The sequence below is a fragment of the Salmo trutta genome, chromosome 19 (genome assembly GCF_901001165.1).
Source record: "Salmo trutta chromosome 19, fSalTru1.1, whole genome shotgun sequence".
Lineage (NCBI taxonomy): Eukaryota > Metazoa > Chordata > Actinopteri > Salmoniformes > Salmonidae > Salmo > Salmo trutta.
The window spans coordinates 31,973,091-31,997,080 of NC_042975.1; the positions used below are offsets into that span (position 1 = coordinate 31,973,091).

Here is a 23,990-nt window from a genome sequence, read left to right on the forward strand (position 1 = left end):
TAAAAGCAATAATACACTTGAGTCCATGTGTATGACATTTTTATTATACCATGTCCACAGTCAAGATAAAGATTTCACATGGACTCTAATGTATTATTGCTTAAGTGAACAAATAAAATAAAACATTTGTGAAAGAATTCAGTTTTCATGAGATTGAATCAAAGGAGTTATTTCAGACCCACCAATACAATAGAGAAAGGCTTCACTTCAATGAGACCCAAACCCAATCACCCTCCCAGGATCTACTTGCTTGTTTTCACAAGGTATCCTAGCAGCGAGCTTCCAGCTGGCACTGTGGAGTGCAGCATGCTTATCAGGTAACAACATCCAAGGTCTGCTGCACCCTTAGTCTCTCTGCATTTACCTTACCCTAGGTCCCCAGCTTCACTCAGCACTGACCAGTCCACAGCCAGCTCTACAGGAGACCTCATCAGGTTTCTGTGAAAATAACTGGCCAGGCCCCACAACTTAAACCAACACAGTCAAAGTGCTGACTGGCTGGAGGATGTTTACTGGCATCTGCTTATTGTAGCCAGGACTGTGGAGAAGATATTGAGAATGTACCTCTGACAGAACAAACACAGAAAGTGCCTTAGACACAGCCTTGACACAAGCCTCGGAAAGAGGAGAATCACCTTTTACTTTGAGCTCCCTGTAAAAGCTTATTTGGTTTCAGTTGGCAAAGCTAGCCTATATGAAAACTGTTACATCTCAGAAATCCAACTATAACCCTCAACACCCTTTAAAGTCTTGCAAATTATTTGTGAAGCACTCATGTAGGCCTAGCCCTTATAAAATAATATAATCTTCATTAAGCCTAACTTATAGGCTAGACTAGGCATACTTCATTTAAAGAAATGCCCAAAGTTGCATTAAATCCCAATTGTGAAGAGGCTGCCTATGCATCATTGTGCCATGTCAGATAAATGCCATGATAAGTCTGATAAAAATGCCATGCATGTCTACTCTGCTGAAGTGGGACAGTGCCCCAAATGATGAGCTCATGAAGCCATTATAATGGTAATGAGCCTCTCTACTAATGTACAACAATGTACAGCATGAGCAAAAACCACATTGTTGGGATAGTATAACACCCTTAACCAGACGTTTAACACAGCAGAAGGAGATGTGCCTGCATGTGTAAACAAAGCACTTCATTATTGCAGGGTTTTATCTGTAACCAGTGGAGAGGAACATCATTGCTCTGACCGTGGGTCTTCGCGGTCAGAGCAATGTTTTTTTAGTTTCTTATTCAATACTCCGTCCAGCTGCTGGCAGTAATGCACCATTAACATCGGATGCCAACTGCTGTTAAACCCCATGGAAGATGATGTAGAATAAAGTTTAGCAATCTGCTACGGACGCATCTTTGCCAGAAGAATAGGCTACCTGGCGACTTCATGGATCATTTTCAGATAGGTCTAGTTTGGGTGGGTTAATTATATACCCCAGTATATAGGCCTACTGGCTATGTCTAAAGATAGCTGTAACATCGTAATGCCTTCCATACTTGTGGGATGAAGATGTAACATTCTGACAAAATAATTACGATATTTGTGAGCAAGAAAAAGGTTAGACAGATCATGCTTTCCATCCAATCCTGCAAGCGCTGCATACAGGTAGGCCGTATGATCCAGCTTTCTGTGGACTCCAGAGAAGTGACATGATATCCCTAGTTGATATTGACTGCTAACATGAATGACTAAGGTCAAAATGCAGGAGTTATACAGTTTATTTCTGTATCTTGCGTTTAGAAAATGCATCACCATTTATGGCTTTAATGGCAGGCTACATTTGTTCAGTGATTGTGCGCGAGGTCAACAGCTTTGAACCACTTCTTCTTGGGGGTTGTGGATCAAAACGTTTGAGAACCAACTGACCTACAGTACCATGGTTTCACTTCTGTGGTGAGAGAGGAGGATGGGCTGGTTTCAGTGGAAATTCCAGGACAGCAACAAGGACACAAATAATAAGAGTGCTAAATTACCCTCCAGCAGTGAGCTACCCACCGGCAACAATACAATCTGTATAAAGGGCATCCCTGATGAAAAATGTATTTTATAGGTAATCAATGATAACAATTCATCTGCATCGCCTGACCTGCTGATAACGAGGGTAATTTCCATCCAATCTAGATGTCATGAGAGCCAATACCCATTTCAACAGGTCACAGAAAGTTCAAACTACATGATACCACAGTGTCTACCATGTCAAAAATCAGAGCCATCTACATGTTTCTAGGCCCAAACTTTGTTCACTACTATTGATTAGTTACAGCAGGACATTTGCACATGGTGTGTTGCTGGGAGGGGGGGGGGGGGGGATAGTGACAAGGAGTGTGAGAAATTATTAACAGGCAGTCAGTCAGAAGAAAATGGACCTCAACAAATCACTCCTCATATCTTTACTGGTGAAGGATTGTGAATCAAAGCTAAGTAGGTTCTGTTCTCTATCTATGAGGCTAAAGGAAACATTCAAATGGGCTACACTAATTGTAGGCCTAATGGTTGAAATTACACACTCACAGTAATATTAACATATTTCAGGGACATAAATCTGGTCGATAATCAGCTAACGTGATTAATTTCTGGCTGGGCTTAAAAAACACATCCTTGGCACTTTTCATGCCTAGCGCGGGAGGGTTATACAGTTTACATGGTATTGGCAGATGGCTGACAGAAACTGCAGCACTTTGAAGCCTTTTCCAGGTTCTAAGGGAGATCAGGCTATTGTGTGTTAACGTTAACATATGCAAAACAAAAACATCGCTTGATAGGTAGCGTTCAAAAATGCTTTGCAGAATGAGTTAGGAAACCAATTTCGCCCAAGACGTAACAGCTAGCTCAGGCACATGAATAACCCATAACTTAATAAAATAAACCATGTGTTGGAAAAATGACATTCTTAAAGTAAAAATGATTTCCAGTCAATTGAAGAATAATAGGCTCTAGTATGGAATTTCAGAATTCCAGCATGGAATTTGGGGTGATCACATATTTTGACCAGTGATGCAATTTGGAATTCTCAGTTAACGTTAGCTAGTTAGCGAAACTGTTTAAATAGCTGTTTTCAATATTCTTTCAGTGAAAACAGGAGTAACCAAATTAGTATCATCTTTGGTAAAGTTACGTCACATGTAATTCCATAGAGCAGCCTACCAGTTCGTTATTTTAGTCGCAAACATCTAAAAGTTAACTTTTTAGCATGTTGCTCGCCAGCGCAATGAGTGAGACGACCTGTGTAACGTTACTTACTCGCCACTCCATTTTCGATCGCGCTTTTGAAATTTGCGAATAAAAAAAGTACCCGGTGGAAGCAAAACTTACCTGCAATGAGAATAAGTAATACAGAGCAGAGGTGAGATATCGAGAAATCCATTCCTTTCTGTCTATTCCAATACTTTTCCTTTAAAACTCGGTTGAAAAAATAACTTCTGCGGCGCTCCAGACAGACAGACCACTCTCCCGAAGCATCAAAACTCTCCGCTCCCTTTTCGCCTCAGCAGGTGCATTGGAGAGCAGGAGTCTAGACACGTGATTTCCGGAGGGTAGCAAAATCGTGTACCAAGATACTTTCACGCCCCCTGCCGTATTAAGCTATTATGCCGCGTGCAAGTGCTGTCGGAAGCCCCTAGTTCCCAGTGGGAAATGTCACTTGAATGGCCCAAGTCAGAATTACAGGAGGGAAACTACTCGGAGAAAATGTTAGAGTTGCTACGTTTCACCACAGACCTTTTACCCAAAAGATAAATCCGCTTTTGACAATTCCAACCTTATCAATATGGATAATGTAGCTAGTCTGACCATATTGTGAATGTTTAACAAGCCAGCTAACTTTAGTATTAGCATCAATGTTCGCAAGCTTATCAAGCTAGCTAAATTCTTACTGGTTGAATAATAAGATTTCCAAAGGCTTGAACACAATCATGTTGGACTTACCTCTTCCCAGTTTCCTACAATATTTCCCCCGAGCACGTGAAGCCAGTAATACAACAATGAACACACCTTCCCAATAGTTAAATTGTCATTTTACTGTTCAACAATTTGAAATACTGTAAACAAGACAAGCTATAAAATAGTTTGGAAAAGCTTTAAAACGTAGCCTATGACATTGCAAACATGCTTTTGAACAGCATCAGAAAGACTGAATTCAACAGCTGTCAACAGCTGTCATCCATATACCTTCTTTTGACTGTGTGTACTGTAGGCCTATGGGTTGTTAAAATATAAAGTTAATTAATATTTACCAGATATGGCCTCTGATGGTGTTAAGGCAATAAGTATTAAAATTACAGAATAGTAAAATCAAAACAGCATTGAGGTAGGATTAGAAAATGTGTTTAATGTCTCAATTTACGTGGTAAGCGCAATTCATAATACTAGTACACTGAATAAATAAAACAATTTCTCATTGGAACGTAACTGATGGACAGTACAGCAGGAGGTAACATACAATTAACCCATAAAAAAATAAATACAGTACATATATCTTTGTATCTATAAAATACACATAAAATTCCTATATTCCTTATCCATTACAACTAATTATTTTACTCACACGATTACAAATTCTCTCAAGTGTATAGAGTTAATGTTCTTATCATAAAAATAACAAATTCCAGTGACTATCTCACTACAAAAATACATTTAAAAAAATGTGGTCAGACATCTTGGTGGACTTTGTTTGCCCCTTCATTCCCCTTCCCTCTAACATTTCAGTCACTTAGCAGACACTCTTCTCCAGAGCAATTTACAGGAGCAATAAGGGTTAAGTGCCTTGCTCAAGGGCACATCGCCAGATGTTTTACCTAGTCAGCTCGGAGATTTAAACCAGCAACCTTTCAGTTACTGACCCAACACTCTTAACCGTTAGGCTACCTGTCACCCATGAACTATTGCTCGCTCTAGTGGTTACCCTCAACAGCTCAGGGAACCTGGAACAGGCTAATACTAACGTCAACACTTGCTACAGTGGTCCCTAACAGTAAGCCAGGCCTGGAGTGCCACCCCAGTATCCGAGCCCCCCTCTCTGGCCAGGCAGAGCCCAGCCTTTGTGTCTGAAGGGCTGGGTGGGTCTGCCTTGAGGTCTGAAGCCATAGTGAGGAGGACGTGGAGGGACGTCATATCCTTTACCAGGCCCCATCTTCTTTTGCTTGGGCACTTGACGACGCCACAAAGGAGCAGCTGGGTAGATCACCTTTGAACAATAAAACATGCGTCAATTTCAATTATATTTCCCACATTGTCAGTGCTGACCAAGGAGGTATTCTGTATGGAAACACTACATTACTGGTTGTACCTGGTATGTGTGGTGATTTTGGGGGCAGGTAGGGGATGGACGGGTTTCCCTGAGGCCACTATCCTCATCTGAAGATGAACCGAAGTGGTAGTCAGATGTCACCCTCTCCACAGCGCTGGTCACCTTCTTAGTCACATTCTCACCACCAAAAAAAACTGGATTACCGTGAAAGCATGGTTCTTCTCTCCATATCTGCGCGATAGTGAAAGGAAGAAGCCAACAAGACTTGTGATGCTCTATCACTGAATGTATATCAACAATTTAGTTACTTGACTGGTAAACAATGTAACAACCGAGGCTGCATGCCGATTGTCTACCCATCTCCCAAAGTGTGCACTTGCACACTCTCCTGTAATGGATTTAACGCCTTCCAGCCAATACTTACACAAACCCAATGCTTTTAAATAAGACAGACTGACCTGCAGCACACCTCCCCAGGGTCTACCCACAGAGTGAGTTCTCTGGGCAGGCCAAGGTCCTTGTACTGAACCCCACTCTCCTGGCAGGCCAGCAGCAACTCTGGATCCTCCTTCTGCAACCTGTTCAGCCGAATACACCTGCGAAGTAGAGTATACAATACATTGATAACTCCAATCATACAAATCACTGCATATCAAAAACACACCTTATTCGTGATGCCCTAAACTGGATGTTCATAAAACTACTGGTATGGATACCAAACCGTGAGAGCAAGGCAACAGACTGGGGTCAGATCAGTAGTTTAGTTACCTGAAGGCCTGTCCTTTGCTGGGGTTGTCAGGGTACCAATGCCCCCTGAACTTCTCCTGCAGGGCAACAGTAAACTGCTCCACAAACAAGTCCACTTTCTGGGTCTCTAACTTTTCCACCTTTTTGATCAGTCTTTTCAGGAAAAACACCACTGCTGCAATCTCTTTTTTCATCATGTTTCACTGATGTGCTGTAATGATGGTCCAAATTCTGAAGATATACGAGCGTGTCTTTCGTCAGGTAAGTAGCTAGTTACCACATTTGACAACAAACTTTAGCTTAGCTATAATAGGAAGCAACATGTTACCCCCATGAGTGGTTTCATCCATCAATGAATCTCAATGTCCTTGAAGTATGTAGCAAACAAAGCCTACCTTGCAACACAAAACAGGGTGACAAGAACTCGTTGCATGTAAACATTAAGCTAATTTAGCAGGTTAACTATTGCTAAAGCCAAAGGGCATTACAGTCTGGCAGGTCTTCGTCCAGAAAGGCGCGCTGTGACGCATAAATCCCGTTAAGCCATATGACTGCCCGTGAGTCATAGCTGGCTAGCACATAACAAAACCTTTACAAATTATGTAGTTGTACATGCATTATGTATGTATTAATTGCAGACATTTTGGTGACAACTTTTCAGGTGAAGCTAGCTAAGAGAAAAGTTCACAAAAAGCATGATCGAAGAACTTGATTTGGGATAGCTAATTTAGCTACTAGACTAACCTTACTGTAGCTAGCTATATTATCTCGCTAAAAAACTAGCAAGTTATAAATAATGTTCAAGAAATAAACTACACAGCAAAAGTTGTCAGATTTCACAAATGACAATAAAAAGCAATCATATACCGTATTTGCTGCTCATCAACATGTGGACAACTGTTGCCAACTCGACTCATGAATGTTTAAACCTCATTAGTATTCTGCCAGCTCCAAAACGATGACGTCACTTCCGTGTGGTAATGAAGAAACCTTCAAAAGAAAAGGCATTGAGTAATTTATGAAAATACATGTTGACACTGATATGTTGAGAATATTGTGGTTTAGAGAACTTTTCTACCCGTCCCTTTTAGCGTATTTAGTGAAAAATACTCAGTAGGGCATCTAATAACCAAATACCTTGCCTTCAGAAAGTATTCACACCCCTCGACTTTTTCCAAATGTTGTGTTACGGCATGAATTTAAAATGTAATACATAGAGATTGTTTTGTCACTCGCTTACACACAATAACCCATAATGTCAAGGTGGAATTGTGTTTTTACACATTTATTAAAAATAAAAATCTGAACTGTATTCAACCCCTTTGTTATGGCAAGCCTAAATAAGTTCAGGAATAGAAATAAGCTTAACAAGTCACATAATAAATTGTATGGATTTACTCAGTGTGCAATTATAATGTTTAATATGATTCTTGAATGACTCATCTCTGAACCCCACACATACAATTACAGTGCATTCGGAAAATATTCAGACCCCTTCACTGCAAATGTATAAACAAAAAATTAAAAAAATACATTCTTTACATAAGTATTCAGACCATTTGCTATGAGACTTGAAATTGAGATCAGGTGCATCCTGTTTCCATTGATCATCCTTGAGCTGTTTCTACAACTACATTGGAGTCCACCTGTGCTAAATTCAATTGATTGGACATGATTTGAAAAAGGCACACACCTGTCTATATAAGGTCCCACAGTTGACAGTGCATGTCAGAGCAAAAACCAAGCCATGATGTCGAAGGAATTGTCCATAGAGCTCCGAGATAGGATTGTGTCGAGGCACAGATCTGGGGAAGGGTGCCAAAAAATGTCTGCAGCATTGTAGGTCCCCAAGAACACAGTGGCCTCCATCATTCTTAAATGGAAGACGTTTGAAATCACCGAGACTCTTCCTAGAGCTGACCGCCCGGCCAAACTGAGCAATCGGGGGAGAAGGGCCTTGGTCAGGGAGGTGAACAAGAACCCAATGGTCACTCTGACAGAGCTCTAGAGTTCCTCTGTGGAGATGGGAGAACCTTCCAGAAGGACAACCATCCCTGCAGCACTACACCAATCAGGCCTTTATGGTAGAGTGGCCAGACCCCTCCTCAGTAAAAGGCACATGACAGCCCGCTTGGAGTTGGCCAAAAGACACCTAGACCCTGAGAAACAAGATTCTCTGGTCTGATGAAACCAAGTTTGAACTCTGGCCTGAATGCCAAGCGTCACGTCTGGAGGAAACCAGGCACTGCTCATCACCTGGCCAATACCATCCCTACGGTGAAGCGTGGTGGCAGCATCATGCTGTGGGGATGTTTTTCAGCGGCAGGGACTGGGAGACCGAGCAAAGTACAGAGAACCTTGATGAAAACCTACTCCAGAGCGTTCAGGACCTCAGACTGGGATGAAGGTTCACCTTCCTACAGGATAACGACCCTAAGCACACAGCCAAGACAACGCAGAAGTGGTTTCGGGACAAGTCTCTGAATGGTGTGCCAAGCTTGTAGCGTCACACCCAAGAAGACTCGATGCTGTAATCACTGCTAAAGGTGCTTCAACAAGGTGCACCGCCAAAGGTGCTTCAACAAGGGCAAAAGCAAATAAAAAAACAGGTTTTTAGAAATGTTTGCAAATTTAAAAAAAGAATACAGAAATATCACATTTCAGGAGTTTCTCACATTCTTCTCTGCAAATCCTCTTAAGCTCTGAAAAACATCCCCACAGCATGATGCTGCCACCACGCTTCACCGTAGGGATGGTATTGGCCAGGTGAGGAGCAGTGCCTGTATTCAGATACTTATGTAAATGTGATATTTCTGTATTATTTTTGCTTTGTCATTATGGGATATTGTGTGTAGATTGAGGGGAAAGACAATTTAATCATTTTCAGAATATGGCTGACATGTAACAAAATGTGGAAGTGAAGGGGTCTGAATATTTTCCAAATGCACTGTATCTGTAAGGTCCCTCATTCGAGCAGTGAATTTCAAACACTGATTCAACCACAAAGACCAGGGAGGATTTCCAATGCCTCGCAAAGAAGGGCACCTATTAGTAGACCAGCCTTTGAAGATCCCTGGTGAAGTTATTAATTACACTTCGGATTGTGCATCAATACACCCAGTCACTACAAAGATACAGGCCTCCTTCCTAACTCAGTTGCCGGAGAGGAAGGAAACCGCTCAGGGATTTCACCATGAGGCCAATGCTGACTAAAACAGTTTGAGTATAATGGCTGTGATAGGAGAAAACTGAGGATGAAACATTTTAGTTACTCCACAATACTAACCTAATTGACAGTGAAAAGAAGGAAGGCTGTACGGAATACAAATATTCCAAAACATGAATCCTGTTTTCAACAAGGTACTAAAGTAATACTGCAAAAGAGGTGGCAAAGCAATTAACTGTTTGTCCTGAATACAAAGTGTTATGTTTGGAGCAAATCCAATACGACACATTACTGAGTATATCTCTCCATATTTTTAAGCATAGTGGTGGCTGCATCATGTTATGTGTATGCCTGTAATCGTTAAGGACTGTGGAGTTTTTCAGGATAAAATGAAACGGAATGGATCGAAGCACAAAATCCTGGTTCAGTTTTCCACCAGAAACTGGGAGATTAATTCACCTTTCAGCAGGACAATAACATAAAACACAAGGTCAAATCTACACTAGAGTTGCTTACCAAGAAGACATTGAATGTTCCTGAGTGGCCGAGTTAGTGTTGATTTAAATCTACTTGAAAATCTATGGCAAGACCTGAAAATAGTTGTCTAGCAATGATCAACAATCAATTTGACAGATCTTGAAGAATTTTAAAAGAATATTGGGCAAATGTTGCACAATCCAGGTCTTGAAAGCTCTTCGAGACTTACCCAGAAAGACTCACAGCTGTAATCATGCCAAAGATGCTTCTACAAAGTATTGACACAGGGATGTGAATACTTATGTAAATTGTAACTTTTATTTCCATCTATGTAAAAATAGCTTACATAAAGCCAACACATTAAAAACAGTGTAGCCTGCAGGTAGAAAATATACTGATGAAAATAAATATCCTTTTAATCACATTGGCTACGCATGGCCTGTCTGCAACAAACTTGAAACATTGTATCAAATATCAACTGGGTCACCCAGAAACTGGTTGTATAAAATATTCTGGGCCCTCAGAGTTTCCCGCGCCAGTGAGCTCGGAACAGTTGTAGGCTATTTGTGAAAGGAATAACAAGTAATCAGGTATTTTATGACGTTTCCACTGGATCAGAGCTTTACATTTTTCAATTTCATGCCGAGTGGTTATCGAAAGGGAGAGCGCTGAAAATATTGTTGAAATACTTTGAGGAACTATTGTCATTCTCAATTGATTCTAAAAACAGACTTTGTTAACTTGCTCTTTGATGTGAAGAAAAATTACTTTGAGAAGCTCCACAGCTCATTAGTGGTGGTGAGTTAAGACAAAATACTATCACACATCCACAAATGGGCACATTTATAGGCCTACATTTGTGTGCAGGCCAGGTAGACTAGTCCTACTTCTATATGCGTAATCAGGTGCGCGTCCTTACTTAACATTGACAGGAGCGTTTCAAACAAAAGATGAATAAATTTACAAAACTCGTAAATGGAATGAAATAAACAAACACTTATCTATTTGCAACTGCTCGACTAAAAAAAATTGAATTTTCAATACAGACTCATTTTGTCATACAGTATTCCATATAAGGCACCCAGAAAGTTGCACAGTATACCCATAATCTTGTAATAAATAAAATCTAGGATAACCAACCTTCCAATTAATGGCAATGCATTTCTTTGCCGCTATAAACGTTTCTTCTGATAAATCTCCAGTATCAACATTTCCAAGCAAACAAAAACAGGGAGAAGGGAGAATCTGTAGACATGCTGAGATAAAATAATACTCTGACAAAATTCAGCCAGTCTTTGCAAGATCATAACATATGCAAATATGTCCAAATATGTCCCCTTTTGTGTTTCACACAGCCAGCAGAGGAATTACACTTCTGAGTGAATGATATTTAGTTTCAAAATCAAATCAAATCACATTTTACTTGTCACATGCGCCAAATACAACAGGTGTAGACCTTACAGTGAAATGCTTACTTACAAGCCCTTCACCAACAATGCAAATAGTCAGGGTAGCCATTTGATTAGCTGTTCAGAAGTCTTATGGCTTGAGGGTAGAAGCTGTTTAGAAGCCTCTTGGACCTAGACTTGGCGCTCCAGTACCTCTTGACGTGCGGATACTGAGAGAACAGTCTATGACTAGGGTGGCTGGAGTCTTTGACAATATTTTCAGCCTTTCTCTGACACCGCCTGGTATAGAGGTCCTGGATGGCAGGAAGCTTGGCCCCGTGATGTACTGGGCCGTACGCATTACCCTCTGTAGTGCCTTGCGGTCGGAGGCCGAGCAGTTGCCATACCAGGCAGTGATTCACTGGAATATAGTATGTTTTATCTTAAACTGCAGTAATTTATGTCTGAGATTATATAAACATGACTGGGCATTCAAACATATCTATATCCATTCATCATCATCAATAGTGTCTCCCAGGTTTTCCCACATTCTTGTTTGATATGTTTTGTGTCATCAGGAAAAGCCTCTATCAATCCTTGATACAGTTTGAAAATCAACTTTGGAGGTTTGTCAGATTGCCTTAAAATAGTTTTCAGTGTTTGCTGCACAGAAAGAATAAAGTGTGGTACCTGCAAAAGTGCACCTCAATGCCGTCAAAGACTGGTCTTCCCTGGTTGCCTGAACCTGCTGAGACCCCGGTCACCATCTGATCCTGCTCAGATGAGGCATGACAAAGAATTACCTTGGTGAACTTTATACATTATCCAAGAAAATAATCAATGGTTCAATAATTGATAATAGATCAGACTGTAGCCTACCCATCAACGCAAGATGGAACTTTGTATCCATTCACTGATTGTTAAAATATACTGCAAAATTCACCCGAGCTCCGTAAACTGGTCTTCCCTGGCTGTCTGACCCTGCTAAGACAATTATATAGGGAAACTGACAGATCAATAACGTTACATTGCTATATTGACTCTAATAAAAACTCACATTGCACTGTCAAAAAAACATTCAAATATCGGTCTGAAATCGTTTGGCCGCTGGTTTCATAATTTGATTCAGGTCTAATGTGATTGAAGTAAAAATAATAGCTAAAGTTAGTGAGCTAGCTAGCTAATGTTAGCCAACTTTTGGCTAGCTCTAATGGTACATCAACTGGTGAAAACTAGCCAAGTTAATTTACTTCTGTTGAAACAGAACAAAAAAGGCAAAAAAAACATTTCAATACACACAACAACTGTTAGATGCATCTCCCTGACAGATAGCTAGAGGCTAGAGCTGAACTGACTGCGGTAGCTACCTAATTCTCTTCAGACATAACTTCAGTCGAGAGGGGATGAAACATTAGTTAACATTGCATGTGAGTTACACTACTAGCTCAGCACTGGGAATATTTGTATTTTTTTCTGTTAAGTCAAACAGCTGTTATCTTGACAGCTATATCAGTCAAATAAAGAGTAGCCAATTTCTGCTCTGCTTGCTTTTACAACCCAGAGAAAAGCACAACACAGAGACAGCAGCTAGAGACAGCAGCTGCAGACACCGTGCTGGTCCTACAATAATAGTTTTGCCCTCACACAGCCTGTCCACCCGCAATGTGGTGTCCTAGCAGGTCCTAAATCCAGCCGGCTGACACAGTCAAACAGCCTACCTTACCGCTCTGAGGCGTCCGCATGGTCCTAAAGTACGCCCGAGCCGTTTTTTGTATCACAGTGCAATGATAAAACCTGTGTCCCCAGTGAAAGTTGTGCCCCTGGTTCTGATGATATGGAGTCAGGGGGATGAGGGTCAGGGATCTGAATGGTCTGTATTGGAAAGACATAGGAAGAAGAGAGCTCAGATCATATGATATGATACTGAAAGCAGTGGAGCGTCAAGGTAGGAAGTAAGAGTAATAATGTGTCGGAGTGGAAAGTTGTGATTGTGTTTGATTAGACAACAGGGCCTCAATTACAAACTATCTGACTAACTAATGCTGTAGAGAAATAGATAGGGGAAGTTAAATCAGCCTGGTTAATTGGAAATGGAAGATTGCTAATATTTTGTGTTAGCCAGGAAAAGCTTAAAGGGAAGAAGATAAAAAGCCATGTACCTGGTGCTTATGATAGGTTGAGGGGAATCATCACTGGGGTCCCAATATCTATGTCCACTGATGATATTAAAGAAAATGTGAAGGGAGGCAAAGTGATTGAGGCCAAAAGGTTGATCAGTAGGAAAGTGGGTCAAAGAAGTGAAAGCTTATCAGTGATGCTGAGGTTTGAGAAAGTTTTGCTGGGAAAAGTACAGAAAGGATTCCTTAGTTTCCATGTTAGACAATTTGTCCCATATGCACTGTGGTGTTTTAAATGACAAAGAATGGGACATATAGCTGACAACGCTCAGTGTAAAGGAAAGAAAAGATGTGCCAAGTGTGGAGGGGACAATGATTACGGTGAGTTTGGAAGCAATGTGAAGGTTAAGTGCTGTAATTGTGGTGGAGAACACAGTGCAATATTTGGTCGATGCCAGGTGCACAGAGAGGCTAGAGAGGCTCAGAGATATAGGATCAGTCATGATGTATCATATGCAGAGGCTGTAAAACAGATTGGTAGAACTACAGTGCAGACTGATGGTGCTTACGTGGATGTACCTGTAGTAAGTGGACCTACTGTCGGGACTGGTGCTTCTGATGGTCCTGGCATGGTTTTAAGGCCTGTTCAAAAATCTTGTGCTCATGAATGTGCGGTATCAAAGGACGCTTTTTATTGGTAAGGTTAGCAATACGACACGGGTTGTGGAAAGCAAAAATGCTAGTTTGAAGGTTATTGTGGAGACGGCAAAATAGATATTGGGGTTAACAGTTGAAATGGTTGTTGACATGCTGAACAATCCTAAGGGTGGAGTGTTTCAGCATGATATAGATCAAGTTTAATGGGGTAGGGGGGGTTGGGGAGGTGTGGTAGAAGTTAGTAGGGATTTTATTTTCATGTTCGTAAAGAATTGGGCACACCATGATTGATCGTACATTCCAGCACAGTAGGCATGCAATTCAAACGTTTGTTTGCGGACTGCCATGATATCACAGAAGAAGAATCAAATCAAATGTATTTGTCACATACACATGGTTAGCAGATGTTAATGCGAGTGTAGCGAAATGCTTGTTTAAATATATTTTTTAAAGAAACAAAATGTTCTTCCCGACTGTATGTAAAAAAAAAACGAATATTTCCTGTGGTAACAATGTAAGAAATAACACATAAAAAAAACGAAATACTGCATAGTTTCCTAGGAACGCGAAGCGAGACGGCCATCTGTCGGCCCCGGATGTACAGAATTAGTAGAAGAAGAGGAGTGATCTCTGGGCGTTGGTAAATTCAGAGCGTTGTCAGATTGTCCGTTTGTAAATTCAAAGCTGTTCGCCCATGGGGCGCACGCTGAACGCTCTGGCTGGGGAATAGGGTTGATCCAAGCGTTTTGACCTCACGACGGCAGTTAAGCACCCAAGCTAAAGTTGGCTAGATATAGCTACTTCCAGACACAAATGAGAGAACACCTCACTCTGACCATTTTACTCGCCCTAGCAGAGCTGGCTGTTTTCATGTTCTGGTGACTAACTGTGCTGCCAATAATTGAATTACGTTTTTTTACACGTTTACTGACACCGGTAATATTCAACGGGGTGTTGCGCGTTAGTAAATTCCTCGGTTATACTGCGCTCCGGCACACTCATAAGAGAGTGTGCTGAAATCGTATTAGATAGCCGCATTAAATTTACGAGCGCACCCTACTATGGCCAAAATCCATATCGCTCGTTCTTCTCCGACTGCTGTCCACTTGGCTTCCTCTCTTTGGTGTGTGAGTGGAAATTCCAACTGGATGCTTCAGATTTATACATCCGGTGAAACATCTGGCTCATTGAGCACGGTTACACGCACACAATAATACGATTCTGTGGATAGTCAGATTAATATAATAGTTAGTTAAACACGTTTACATGCTTTGATTAAGTTAATCTTTCTTGCAATCTTGTTTACATGGACACATCTGAAATTAGGCCACTGATGGGACTTTCAATAAATGCAGAACATCTCCAATCAAAATAAAAGTTATACCACAGTGACCATGTTCCATTTTGGTCCGTACATAACGTGTGTAAACTCTTAAAATGCATTCTTTCAGTTTTCCGAATTCAATTCACTCAAAATAAGAGAGCATCACGAACAATGTACAAAACAATATACAAATATCACACATAACAAAAGACCCCCCATAAAGTAAAAAGCAGGGAGACACAAAACAAGTATTACACTTTGGACAAGTTACATTTTGACAAATACTGTATACACTTATGATAATTTGCTATTTCCGGAATTCAGATGTGAAGTCTGAGCACCATCAACTTTTTAACTACGGCGCGCGACCTGGTTCGATGTGCCTAAAAATCATGTTTCAAATTGCCGCCGTCTTGGAACTAGAATTGGGATCATGTGTATACTGTGTTAATGCCGAAACAAAAAAAGAATAAGGGAGAGAGAGCACTGTGAACCAAAATACAGTTGCAATCTTTCTCCACAGGGCGGTGATCAACCTCCATCAACAGTGTCACTGGCATGTATGTATCAAATTAGAGTGGTAGAAACCAATCATTTATATATATACACACTAGATTACATGTTGGGGGTGTTGTTTTGAAGCCACCACACCTTGGCACTCCCCCGCCATTGTAAAAAAATATTTTGGAAGCTGTAGAAATGCATTTGTCTACATTTGTTTACCCACGTTAACTCCTTTACAGACACCTTAATGCACAATTTTATGTGAGCTAAACATAAACTTAGCAAAAAAAGAAACGTCCTCACTGTCAACTGCGTTTATTTTCAGCAAACTTAACATGTGTAAATATTTGTATGAACATAAGATTCTACAACTGAGACAAACTGAACAAGTTCCACAGACACGTGACTAACAGAAATTGACTAACGTGTCAATGAACAAAAAGGGGGGGGGGTCAAAATCAAAACTAACAGTCAGTATCTGGTGTGGCCACCAGCTGCATTAAGTACTGCAGTGCATCTCCTCCTCATGGACTGCACCAGATGTGCCAGTTGTTGCTGTGAGATGTTACCCCACTCTTCCACCAAGGCACCTGCAAGTTCCCGGGGAGAATGGCCCCCAGAAATTTCTGGGGGGGAATGGCCCTAGCCCTCACCCTCCGATCCCAGACGTGCTCAATGGGATTGAGATCCGGGCTCTTCGCTGGCCATGGCAGAACACTGACAGTCCTGTCTTGCAGGAAATCACGCACAGAAGGAACATTATGGCTGGTGGCATTGTCATGCTGGAGGGTCATGTCAGGATGAGCCTGCAGGAAGGGTACCACATGAGGGAGGAGGATGTCTTCCCTGTAACGCACAGTGTTGAGATTGCCTGCAATGACATGACAACAAGCTCAGTCCGATGATGCTGTGACACACCACCCCAGACCATGACGGACCCTCCACCTCCAAATCGATCCTGCTCCAGAGTACAGGCCTCGATGTAATGCTCATTCCTTCGACGATAAACGCGAATCCGACCACCACCCCTGATGAGACAAAACCGCGACTCGTCAGCGAAGAGCACTTTTTGCCAGTCCTGTCTGGTCCAGCGACGGTGGGTTTGTGCCCATAGGCAACGTTGTTGCCGGTGATGTCTGGTGAGGACCTGCCTTACAACAGGCCTACAAGCCCTCAGTCCAGCCTCTCTCAGCCTATTGCGGACAGTCTGAGCACTGATGGAGGGATTGTGCGTTCCTGGTGTAACTCGGGCAGTTGTTGTTGCAATCCTGTACCTGTCCCGCAGGTGTGATGTTCGGATGTACCGATCCTGTGCAGTTGTTGTTACACGTGGTCTGCCACTGGGAGGACAATCAGCTGTCCATCCTGTCTCCCTCTAGCGGTGTATTAGGTGTCTCACAGTACAGACATTGCAATTTATTGCCCTGGCCACATCTGTAGTCCTCATGCCTCCTTGCAGCATGCCTAAGGCACATTCACACAGATGAGCAGGGACCCTGGGCATCTTTCTTTAGCTGTTTTCCAGAGTCAGTAGAAAGGCCTCTTTAGTGTCCTAACTGTGACCTTAATTGCCTACTGTCTGTAAACTGTTGGTGTCTTAATGACCGTTCCACAGGTGCATGTTCATTAATTGTTTATGGTTCATTGAACAAGCATGGGAAACAGTGTTTAAACCGTTTACAAGAAGATCTGTGAAGTTATTTGGATTTTTACGAATTATCTTTGTAAGACAGGGTCCTGAAATAGGGACATTCATTTTTTTGCTGAGTTTACAAATAAAACATTTTCCTTAAAGTATAATATACTGTTACTGTCCCCAATACAAAAAAAAAAAAAAAACTTAAATACATGTCATTTTGTCTTGAAACATTCCTATGGAGGACTGCTTCTTCTGGGGAGTGCCAATATGGCACGGTGGCTTTGAAGCCCCGGTGGCTTTGAAGCCCCTCATTGGCCAATACATAGCATCAGCAATCCAGGGTTTATATACAGTGCCTTCGGAAAGTATTGGGACCCCTTGACTTTTTCCAAATTTTGTTAGGTTACAGCCTCATTCTAAAATAGATCACTTTTTTCCCCCTCCTCAATCTACACACAATACCCCACAATGACAAAGCAAAGACAGGACTTTAGATTTTTTTCCTAATTATTAAAATTAAAAAACTTAAATATCATATTTACATAAGTATTCAGACCCTTTTCTCAGTACTTTCTTCTAGCACCTTCGCAGCGATTACAGCCTCAAGTCTTCTTGGGTATGACGCTACAAGCTTGGCACAACTGTATTTGGGGAGTTTCTCCCATTCGTCTCTTCAGATCCTCTCAAGCTCTGTCAGGTTAAATGGGGAGCATTGCTGTACAGCTATTGTGGCCCATCCAGAGTCTGGGCTCTGGATGGGCCACAAGGACAGAGACTTCTCCCGAAGCCACTCCAGCGTTGTCTTGGCTGTGTGCTTAGGGTCGTTGTCCTGTTGGAAGGTGAACCTTCACCCCAGTCTGAAGTCCTGAGTGCTCTGGAGCAGGTTTTCATCAAGTATCTCTTTTTACTTTGCTCCATTCATCTTTGCCTCAATTCTGACTAGTCTCCAGTCCCTGCCGCTGACAAACGTCACCATAGCATGATGCTGCCACCAACATGTTTCACCATAGGGATGGTGCCAGGTTTCCTCTAGAAGTGACGCTTGGCATTCAGGCCAAATTATGGGGTATTGTGTGTAGATTGCTGAGGCTCTTTATTTATTTAAACCATTTTAGAATAAGGCTGTAACGTAACAAAATGTGAAAGAAGTCAAGGGGTCTGAATACTTTCCAAAGGCACTGTACATCATTGGTAGAAACCTTGTAGTAGACTGTACTGTACTCTAGTTTGAATTACAAATGATCAAGGGTATGGAGGGCTCTGATTAGAGACCATTAGTAAATAACTAGATTTAATAGCCCCTCCCATAAATTGTACTGTAGTCAACATCTATCGTTGTCTTACCAGGCTTACATTTACTAAGACAATATGACACTAAAAGGAATAGAAAGAATAAATAATGATTTAATTTTACTGAAATATTTGAGAGAAAAAAGATGACCCTTTACACAGGCAGTAAGCTTAAACACACATTTCTACAAATAACAAAATCCACCACAGCACAAGCACAGACATAGCCTAAATGTATCAGACCACCAAATAAAATCACAAGTCAAACTTAGCAGAAAGGGGAAATAAATGTAAATGTATTTCCATATACACACACAGCTAATGATTCACCCCAGACACACAGATCTTTCCAACCAGGGAAGCAACCATTCAGACATGTTCAGACATGCACCAAACCTACAAACCACTCAGCGGGCAAATCTGAAATGTCACCCTATTCTCTAGCATACGTCGCCTTCGGAAAGTATTCAGACCCCTGGACTTTCTCCATATATTTTGTTACGTTACAGCCTTACTCTAAAATCGATTTAATGTTAATAATCCTCTGCAAATCTACACACAATAACCCATAATGACAAAGCAAAAACAGGGTGAGAAATGTGTTCAAATTAATCCAAAATAAAAACAGAAATACCGTATCTACACAAGTATTCAGACCCTTTGCTATGCAACTAGAAATTGAGCTCAGGTTAATCCTGTTACCATTGAACATCCGTGAGATATTTCTACAACTTGATTGGAGTCCACCTGTGGTAAATTCAATTGATTGAACATGATTTGGAAAGGCACACACCTGTCTATATATAAAAGGTCCACAGTTGACAGTGCATGTCCAAGCAAAAACCAAGCCATGAGGTCAAAGGAATTGTCTGTAGAGCTCCGAGACAGGATTGTGTTGAGGCACCGATCTGGTGAAGGGTCCCAAAATATTTCTGCAGCATTGAAGGTCCCCAAGAACACAGTGGCCTCCATCATTCTTAAATGGAAGAAGTTTGGAACCACCATGACTCTTCCTAGAGCTGACTGCCCAAGCGGTCACTTCTGGAGGAAACCTGGCACCATCCCTATGGTGAAGCATGGTGGTGTTAGCATCATGCTGTGGGGATGTTTTTCAGCGGCAGGGACTGGGAGTCTAGTCAGGATCGAGTCAAAGATGAACGGAGCAAAGTACAAAGAGATCCTTGATGAAAACCTGCTCCAGAGCACACAGGATTTCAGACTGGGGTGAAGGTTCACCGTCCAACAGGACAACAAGCCTAAGCACACAGCCAAGACAATGCAGGAGTGGCTTCGGGACAAGTCTCTGAATGCCCTTGAGTGGCCCAGCCACAGCCTGGTCTTGAAACCTATCGAAGATCTCTGGAGACCTGAAAATATCTGTGCCGTGCCGTGGCGGAGATCTTTGTGGGCTATACTCGGCCTTGTCTTAGGACGGTAAGTTGGTGGTTGGAGACATCCCTCTAGTGGTGTGGGGGCTGTGCTTTGGCAAAGTGGGTGGGGTTATATACTGCCTATTTGGCCCTGTCCGGGGGTATCATCGGATGGGGCCACAGTGTCTTCTGATCCCTCCTGTCTCAGCCTCCAGTATTTATGCTGCAGTAGTTTGTGTGTCGGGGGGCTAGGGTCAGTCTGTTACATCTGGAGTATTTCTCGTCTTATCCGGTGTCCTGTGTGAATTTAAATATGCTCTCTCTAATTCTTTCTTTCTTTCTCTCGGAGGACCTGAGCCCTAGGACCATGCCTCAGGACTACCTGGCATGATGACTCCTTGCTGTCCCCAGTCCACCTGGCCATGCTGCTGCTGCAGTTTCAACTGTTCTGCCTGCGGCTATGGAACCCTGACCTGTTCACCGGACGTGCTTGTTGCACCCTCGACAACTACTATGATTATTAGACCATGCTGGTCATTTATGAACATTTTAACATCTTGACCATGTTCTCTTATAATATCCACCCGGCACAGCCAGAAGAGGACTGGCCACCCCTCATAGCCTGGTTCCTCTCTAGGTTTCTTCCTAGGTTTTTGGCCTTTCTAGGGAGTTTTTCCTAGCCACCGTGCTTCTTTCACATGCATTGCTTGCTGTTTGGGGTTTTAGGCTGGGTTTCTGTACAGCACTTTGAGATATCAGCTGATGTACGAAGGGCTATATAAATACATTTGATTTGATTTTGATTTGCAGCAAAGCTCCCCATCCAACCTGACAGAGCTTGAGAGGATCTGCAGAGAATGGGAGAAACTCCCCAAATACAGGTTTGCCAAGCTTGTAGCGTCAAAGGTGCTTCATCATAGTACTGAGTAAAGGGTCTGAATACTTACAGTTGAAGTCAGAAGTTTACACACACTTATGTTGGAGTCATTAAAACTTGTTTTTCAACCACTCCACAAATGTCTTGTTAACAAACTATAGTTTTGGCAAGTCGGTTAGGACATCTACTTTGTGCATGAAACAAGTAATTTTTTCCAACAATTGTTTACAGATTATTTCACTGTATCACAATTCCAGTGAGTCAGAAGTACACTAAGTTGACTGTGCCTTTAAACAGCTTGGACAATTCCAGAAAATGATGTCATGGCTTTAGACGCTTCTGATAGGCTAATTGACATCATTTGAGTCAATTGGAGGTGTACCTATGGATGTATTTCAAGGCCTACGTTCAAACTCAGGGCCTCTTTGCTTGACATGATGGGAAAATCAGCCAAGACCTCACAAAAAAAAATGGTAGACCTCCACAAGTCTGGTTCATCCTTGGGAGCAATTTCCAAACACCTGAAGGTACCACGTTCATCTGTACAAACAATAGTACGCAAGTATAAACACCATGGGACCACGCAGCCGTCATACCGCTCAAGGAGAAGCGTTCTGTCTCCTAGAGATGAAAAGTGCAAATCAATCCCAGAACAACAGCAAAAGGACGCTGTGAAGATGCTGGAGGAAACAAGTATCTATATCTACAGTAAAACGAGTACTATTTCGACATAACCTGAAAGGCCGCTCAGCAAGGAAGAAGCCACTGCTCCAAAACCGCCATAAAAAAGCCAGACTACGGTTTGCAACTGCACATGGGGACAAAAAAACTTTCTGGAGAAATGTCCTCTGGTCTGATGAAACAAAAATAGAACTGTTTGGCCATAAAGACCATCGTTATGTTTTGAGGAAAAAGGGGGACGCTTGCAAGCTGAAGAACACCATCCCAACCGTGAAGCACTGGGGTGGCAGCATCATGTTGTGGGGGTGCTTTGCTGCAGGAGGGATTGGTGCACTTCACAAAATAGATGGCATCATGAGGTAGGAAGTTAAAGCTTGGTCGCAAATGGGTCTTCCAAATGGACAATGACCCCAAGCATACATCCAAAGTTGTGGCAAAATGGCTTAAGGACAACAAAGTCAAGGTATTGGAGTGACCATCACAAAGCCCTGACCTCAATCCCATACAAAATTTGTGGGCAGAACTGAAAAAGTGTGCGTGAGCAAAGAGGCCTATAAACCTGACTCAGTCACACCATCTCTGTCAGGAGGAATGGGCCAAAATTCACCCAACTTATTGTGGGAAGCTTGTGGAAGGCTACCCAAAACAATTTAAAGGCAATGCTACCATACACTCAATTAATATATGTAAACTACTATTATTATTCTGACATTTCACATTCTTAAAATAAAGTGGTAATCCTAACTGACCTAAAACAGGGAATTTTTACTAGGATTAAATGTCAGGAATTGTGAAAAACTGAGTTTAAATGTATTTGGCTGAGGTGTATGTAAACCTCCGACTTCAACTGTAAGTAAATGTCATATCAGTTATTTATTTTTAATATATTAGCAAAATGTCTAAAGTCCTATTTGTCCTTTGTCATTTTGGGGTATTGTGTGTAGATTGATGAGGGGGAAAAAATTATTGAATCAATTTTAAAATAATGCTATAACCTACCAAAATGTGGGAAAATGTCAAGGGGTCTGAATACTTTCCGAAGGCACTAAGTGCACTAAAGGATAAAGGGTTCCATTACAAACACATACGAGTCAAATCTCAAAAACCAAGAGTTAGGGGAAAATGAGAATGTGTATGATAAAATTCGTACAACATACCAGTTGTACGAATTAGGGTGACACTAAACTCACGCTCAAAAGTATACACATTTATTAATCCAAACAAAAGCAGGATAAGATTTAAAAGCAGAGCTAAAACCTTTCTTGTAAACCCCAGAGGGGTCAAACCTGATCTCTTATAAAGAGAGTGACATTGGAAGATTCAAATACATCAACCTGACTATATTTGTTTCTTTCTTCCCAAAATATACACATTCTTGTTGGGCCAATGATAGAGGGTCCACTTCAGTGATCAGAACCTCTACAGCTGTTTCAAACCACCAGAGTATGCCTACATTTCACATGCAGGTATTGACCAGAGACATACTAAAATCCATTTTTTTACTACATCTGTGTCCCAAATATTCATGAAGGCTAGTTCATTTGTTGCTGGATAGGTAAAATTAAATCATTATTTGGCCTTTCCATAATATTGCTTTCTTTTCACCATTCAGATCAGTGCCTTTAAAACTAAATGGATACATCATATTAAGAGAAAACCGGATTCGGCAGTTCATACATAATTTGAACTCCACACAGCATAGACCTGCCACCAGAAAATGATTAGCTAAAATAAAATAACAAGTAAAAACCAAAGCACACTTGAAACACGCAACCACAAAATAATAAACCAATAATTGCTTGAATAAACTGTCACACAACCTAACACCAACTTGACAGTGAAACCAGGGGAGAACACATTTACATCATTTAGCAGTCGCTCTTTATCCAGAGCAATTTACAAGAGCAACCGGTTCCCCCGCACATGGACTCTGTACCGGTACCCCCGTATAGAAGTTAAGCTATTGTTATTTTACTGCTGCTCTTTAATTACTTGTTACTTTTATTTCTTATTTGTATGTTTTAAACTGCATTGTTGGTTAGGGGCTTGTAAGTAAGCATTTCACTCTAAGGTCTACACCTGTTGTATTCGGCGCATGTGACTAATAAAAATAGATTTGAAGTGCCTTGCTCAAGGGCACATTGACAGAATTTTCATTTAGTCGGCCCGGGGATTCAAACCAGTGACCTTTTGGTTATTGGCTCAATGCTCTTAACCACTAGGCTACCTGCCAAATTGTGTTGAGCAGTTCATAACACAGGACATTACAGCTAAACCAATTTTATAGTCACAAGTGTATCATTGAGCCACATTTCAAGTGAATTTGGTATCAGTGTATTCTATTGCGCTCCACTATCAATTCTAGTTGGTCTAGCGAGGCCTATATTTGTAGTTCACAAGTGAAATAATAAATACAGATATTTGCTGCTTTGAAGCAAATAAAGGCTTTGGTTTGGCAAATGGACAATATAATGCTTACTGAGTTAGGCCTTTT

The 23,990-nt window shown here is 41.5% G+C and overlaps 1 protein-coding gene and 1 pseudogene across 1 annotated transcript in view; both read right to left on the reverse strand.

Moving 5' to 3' along the window:
- Positions 1 to 3,503, reverse strand: part of LOC115154338 (coxsackievirus and adenovirus receptor homolog) — a 102,037-nt gene extending 98,534 nt beyond the window's left edge. The window contains exon 1 of the mRNA XM_029700478.1: positions 3,327 to 3,503. Within this exon, the coding sequence (XP_029556338.1) occupies positions 3,327 to 3,378 (52 nt within the window). The 5' untranslated portion in view covers positions 3,379 to 3,503. The remainder of the gene's footprint in view (positions 1 to 3,326) is intronic.
- Positions 3,504 to 4,321: 818 nt separating this feature from the next.
- LOC115154339 (protein BTG3-like) lies at positions 4,322 to 6,848 on the reverse strand (annotated as a pseudogene).
- Positions 6,849 to 23,990: the final 17,142 nt, after the last annotated feature.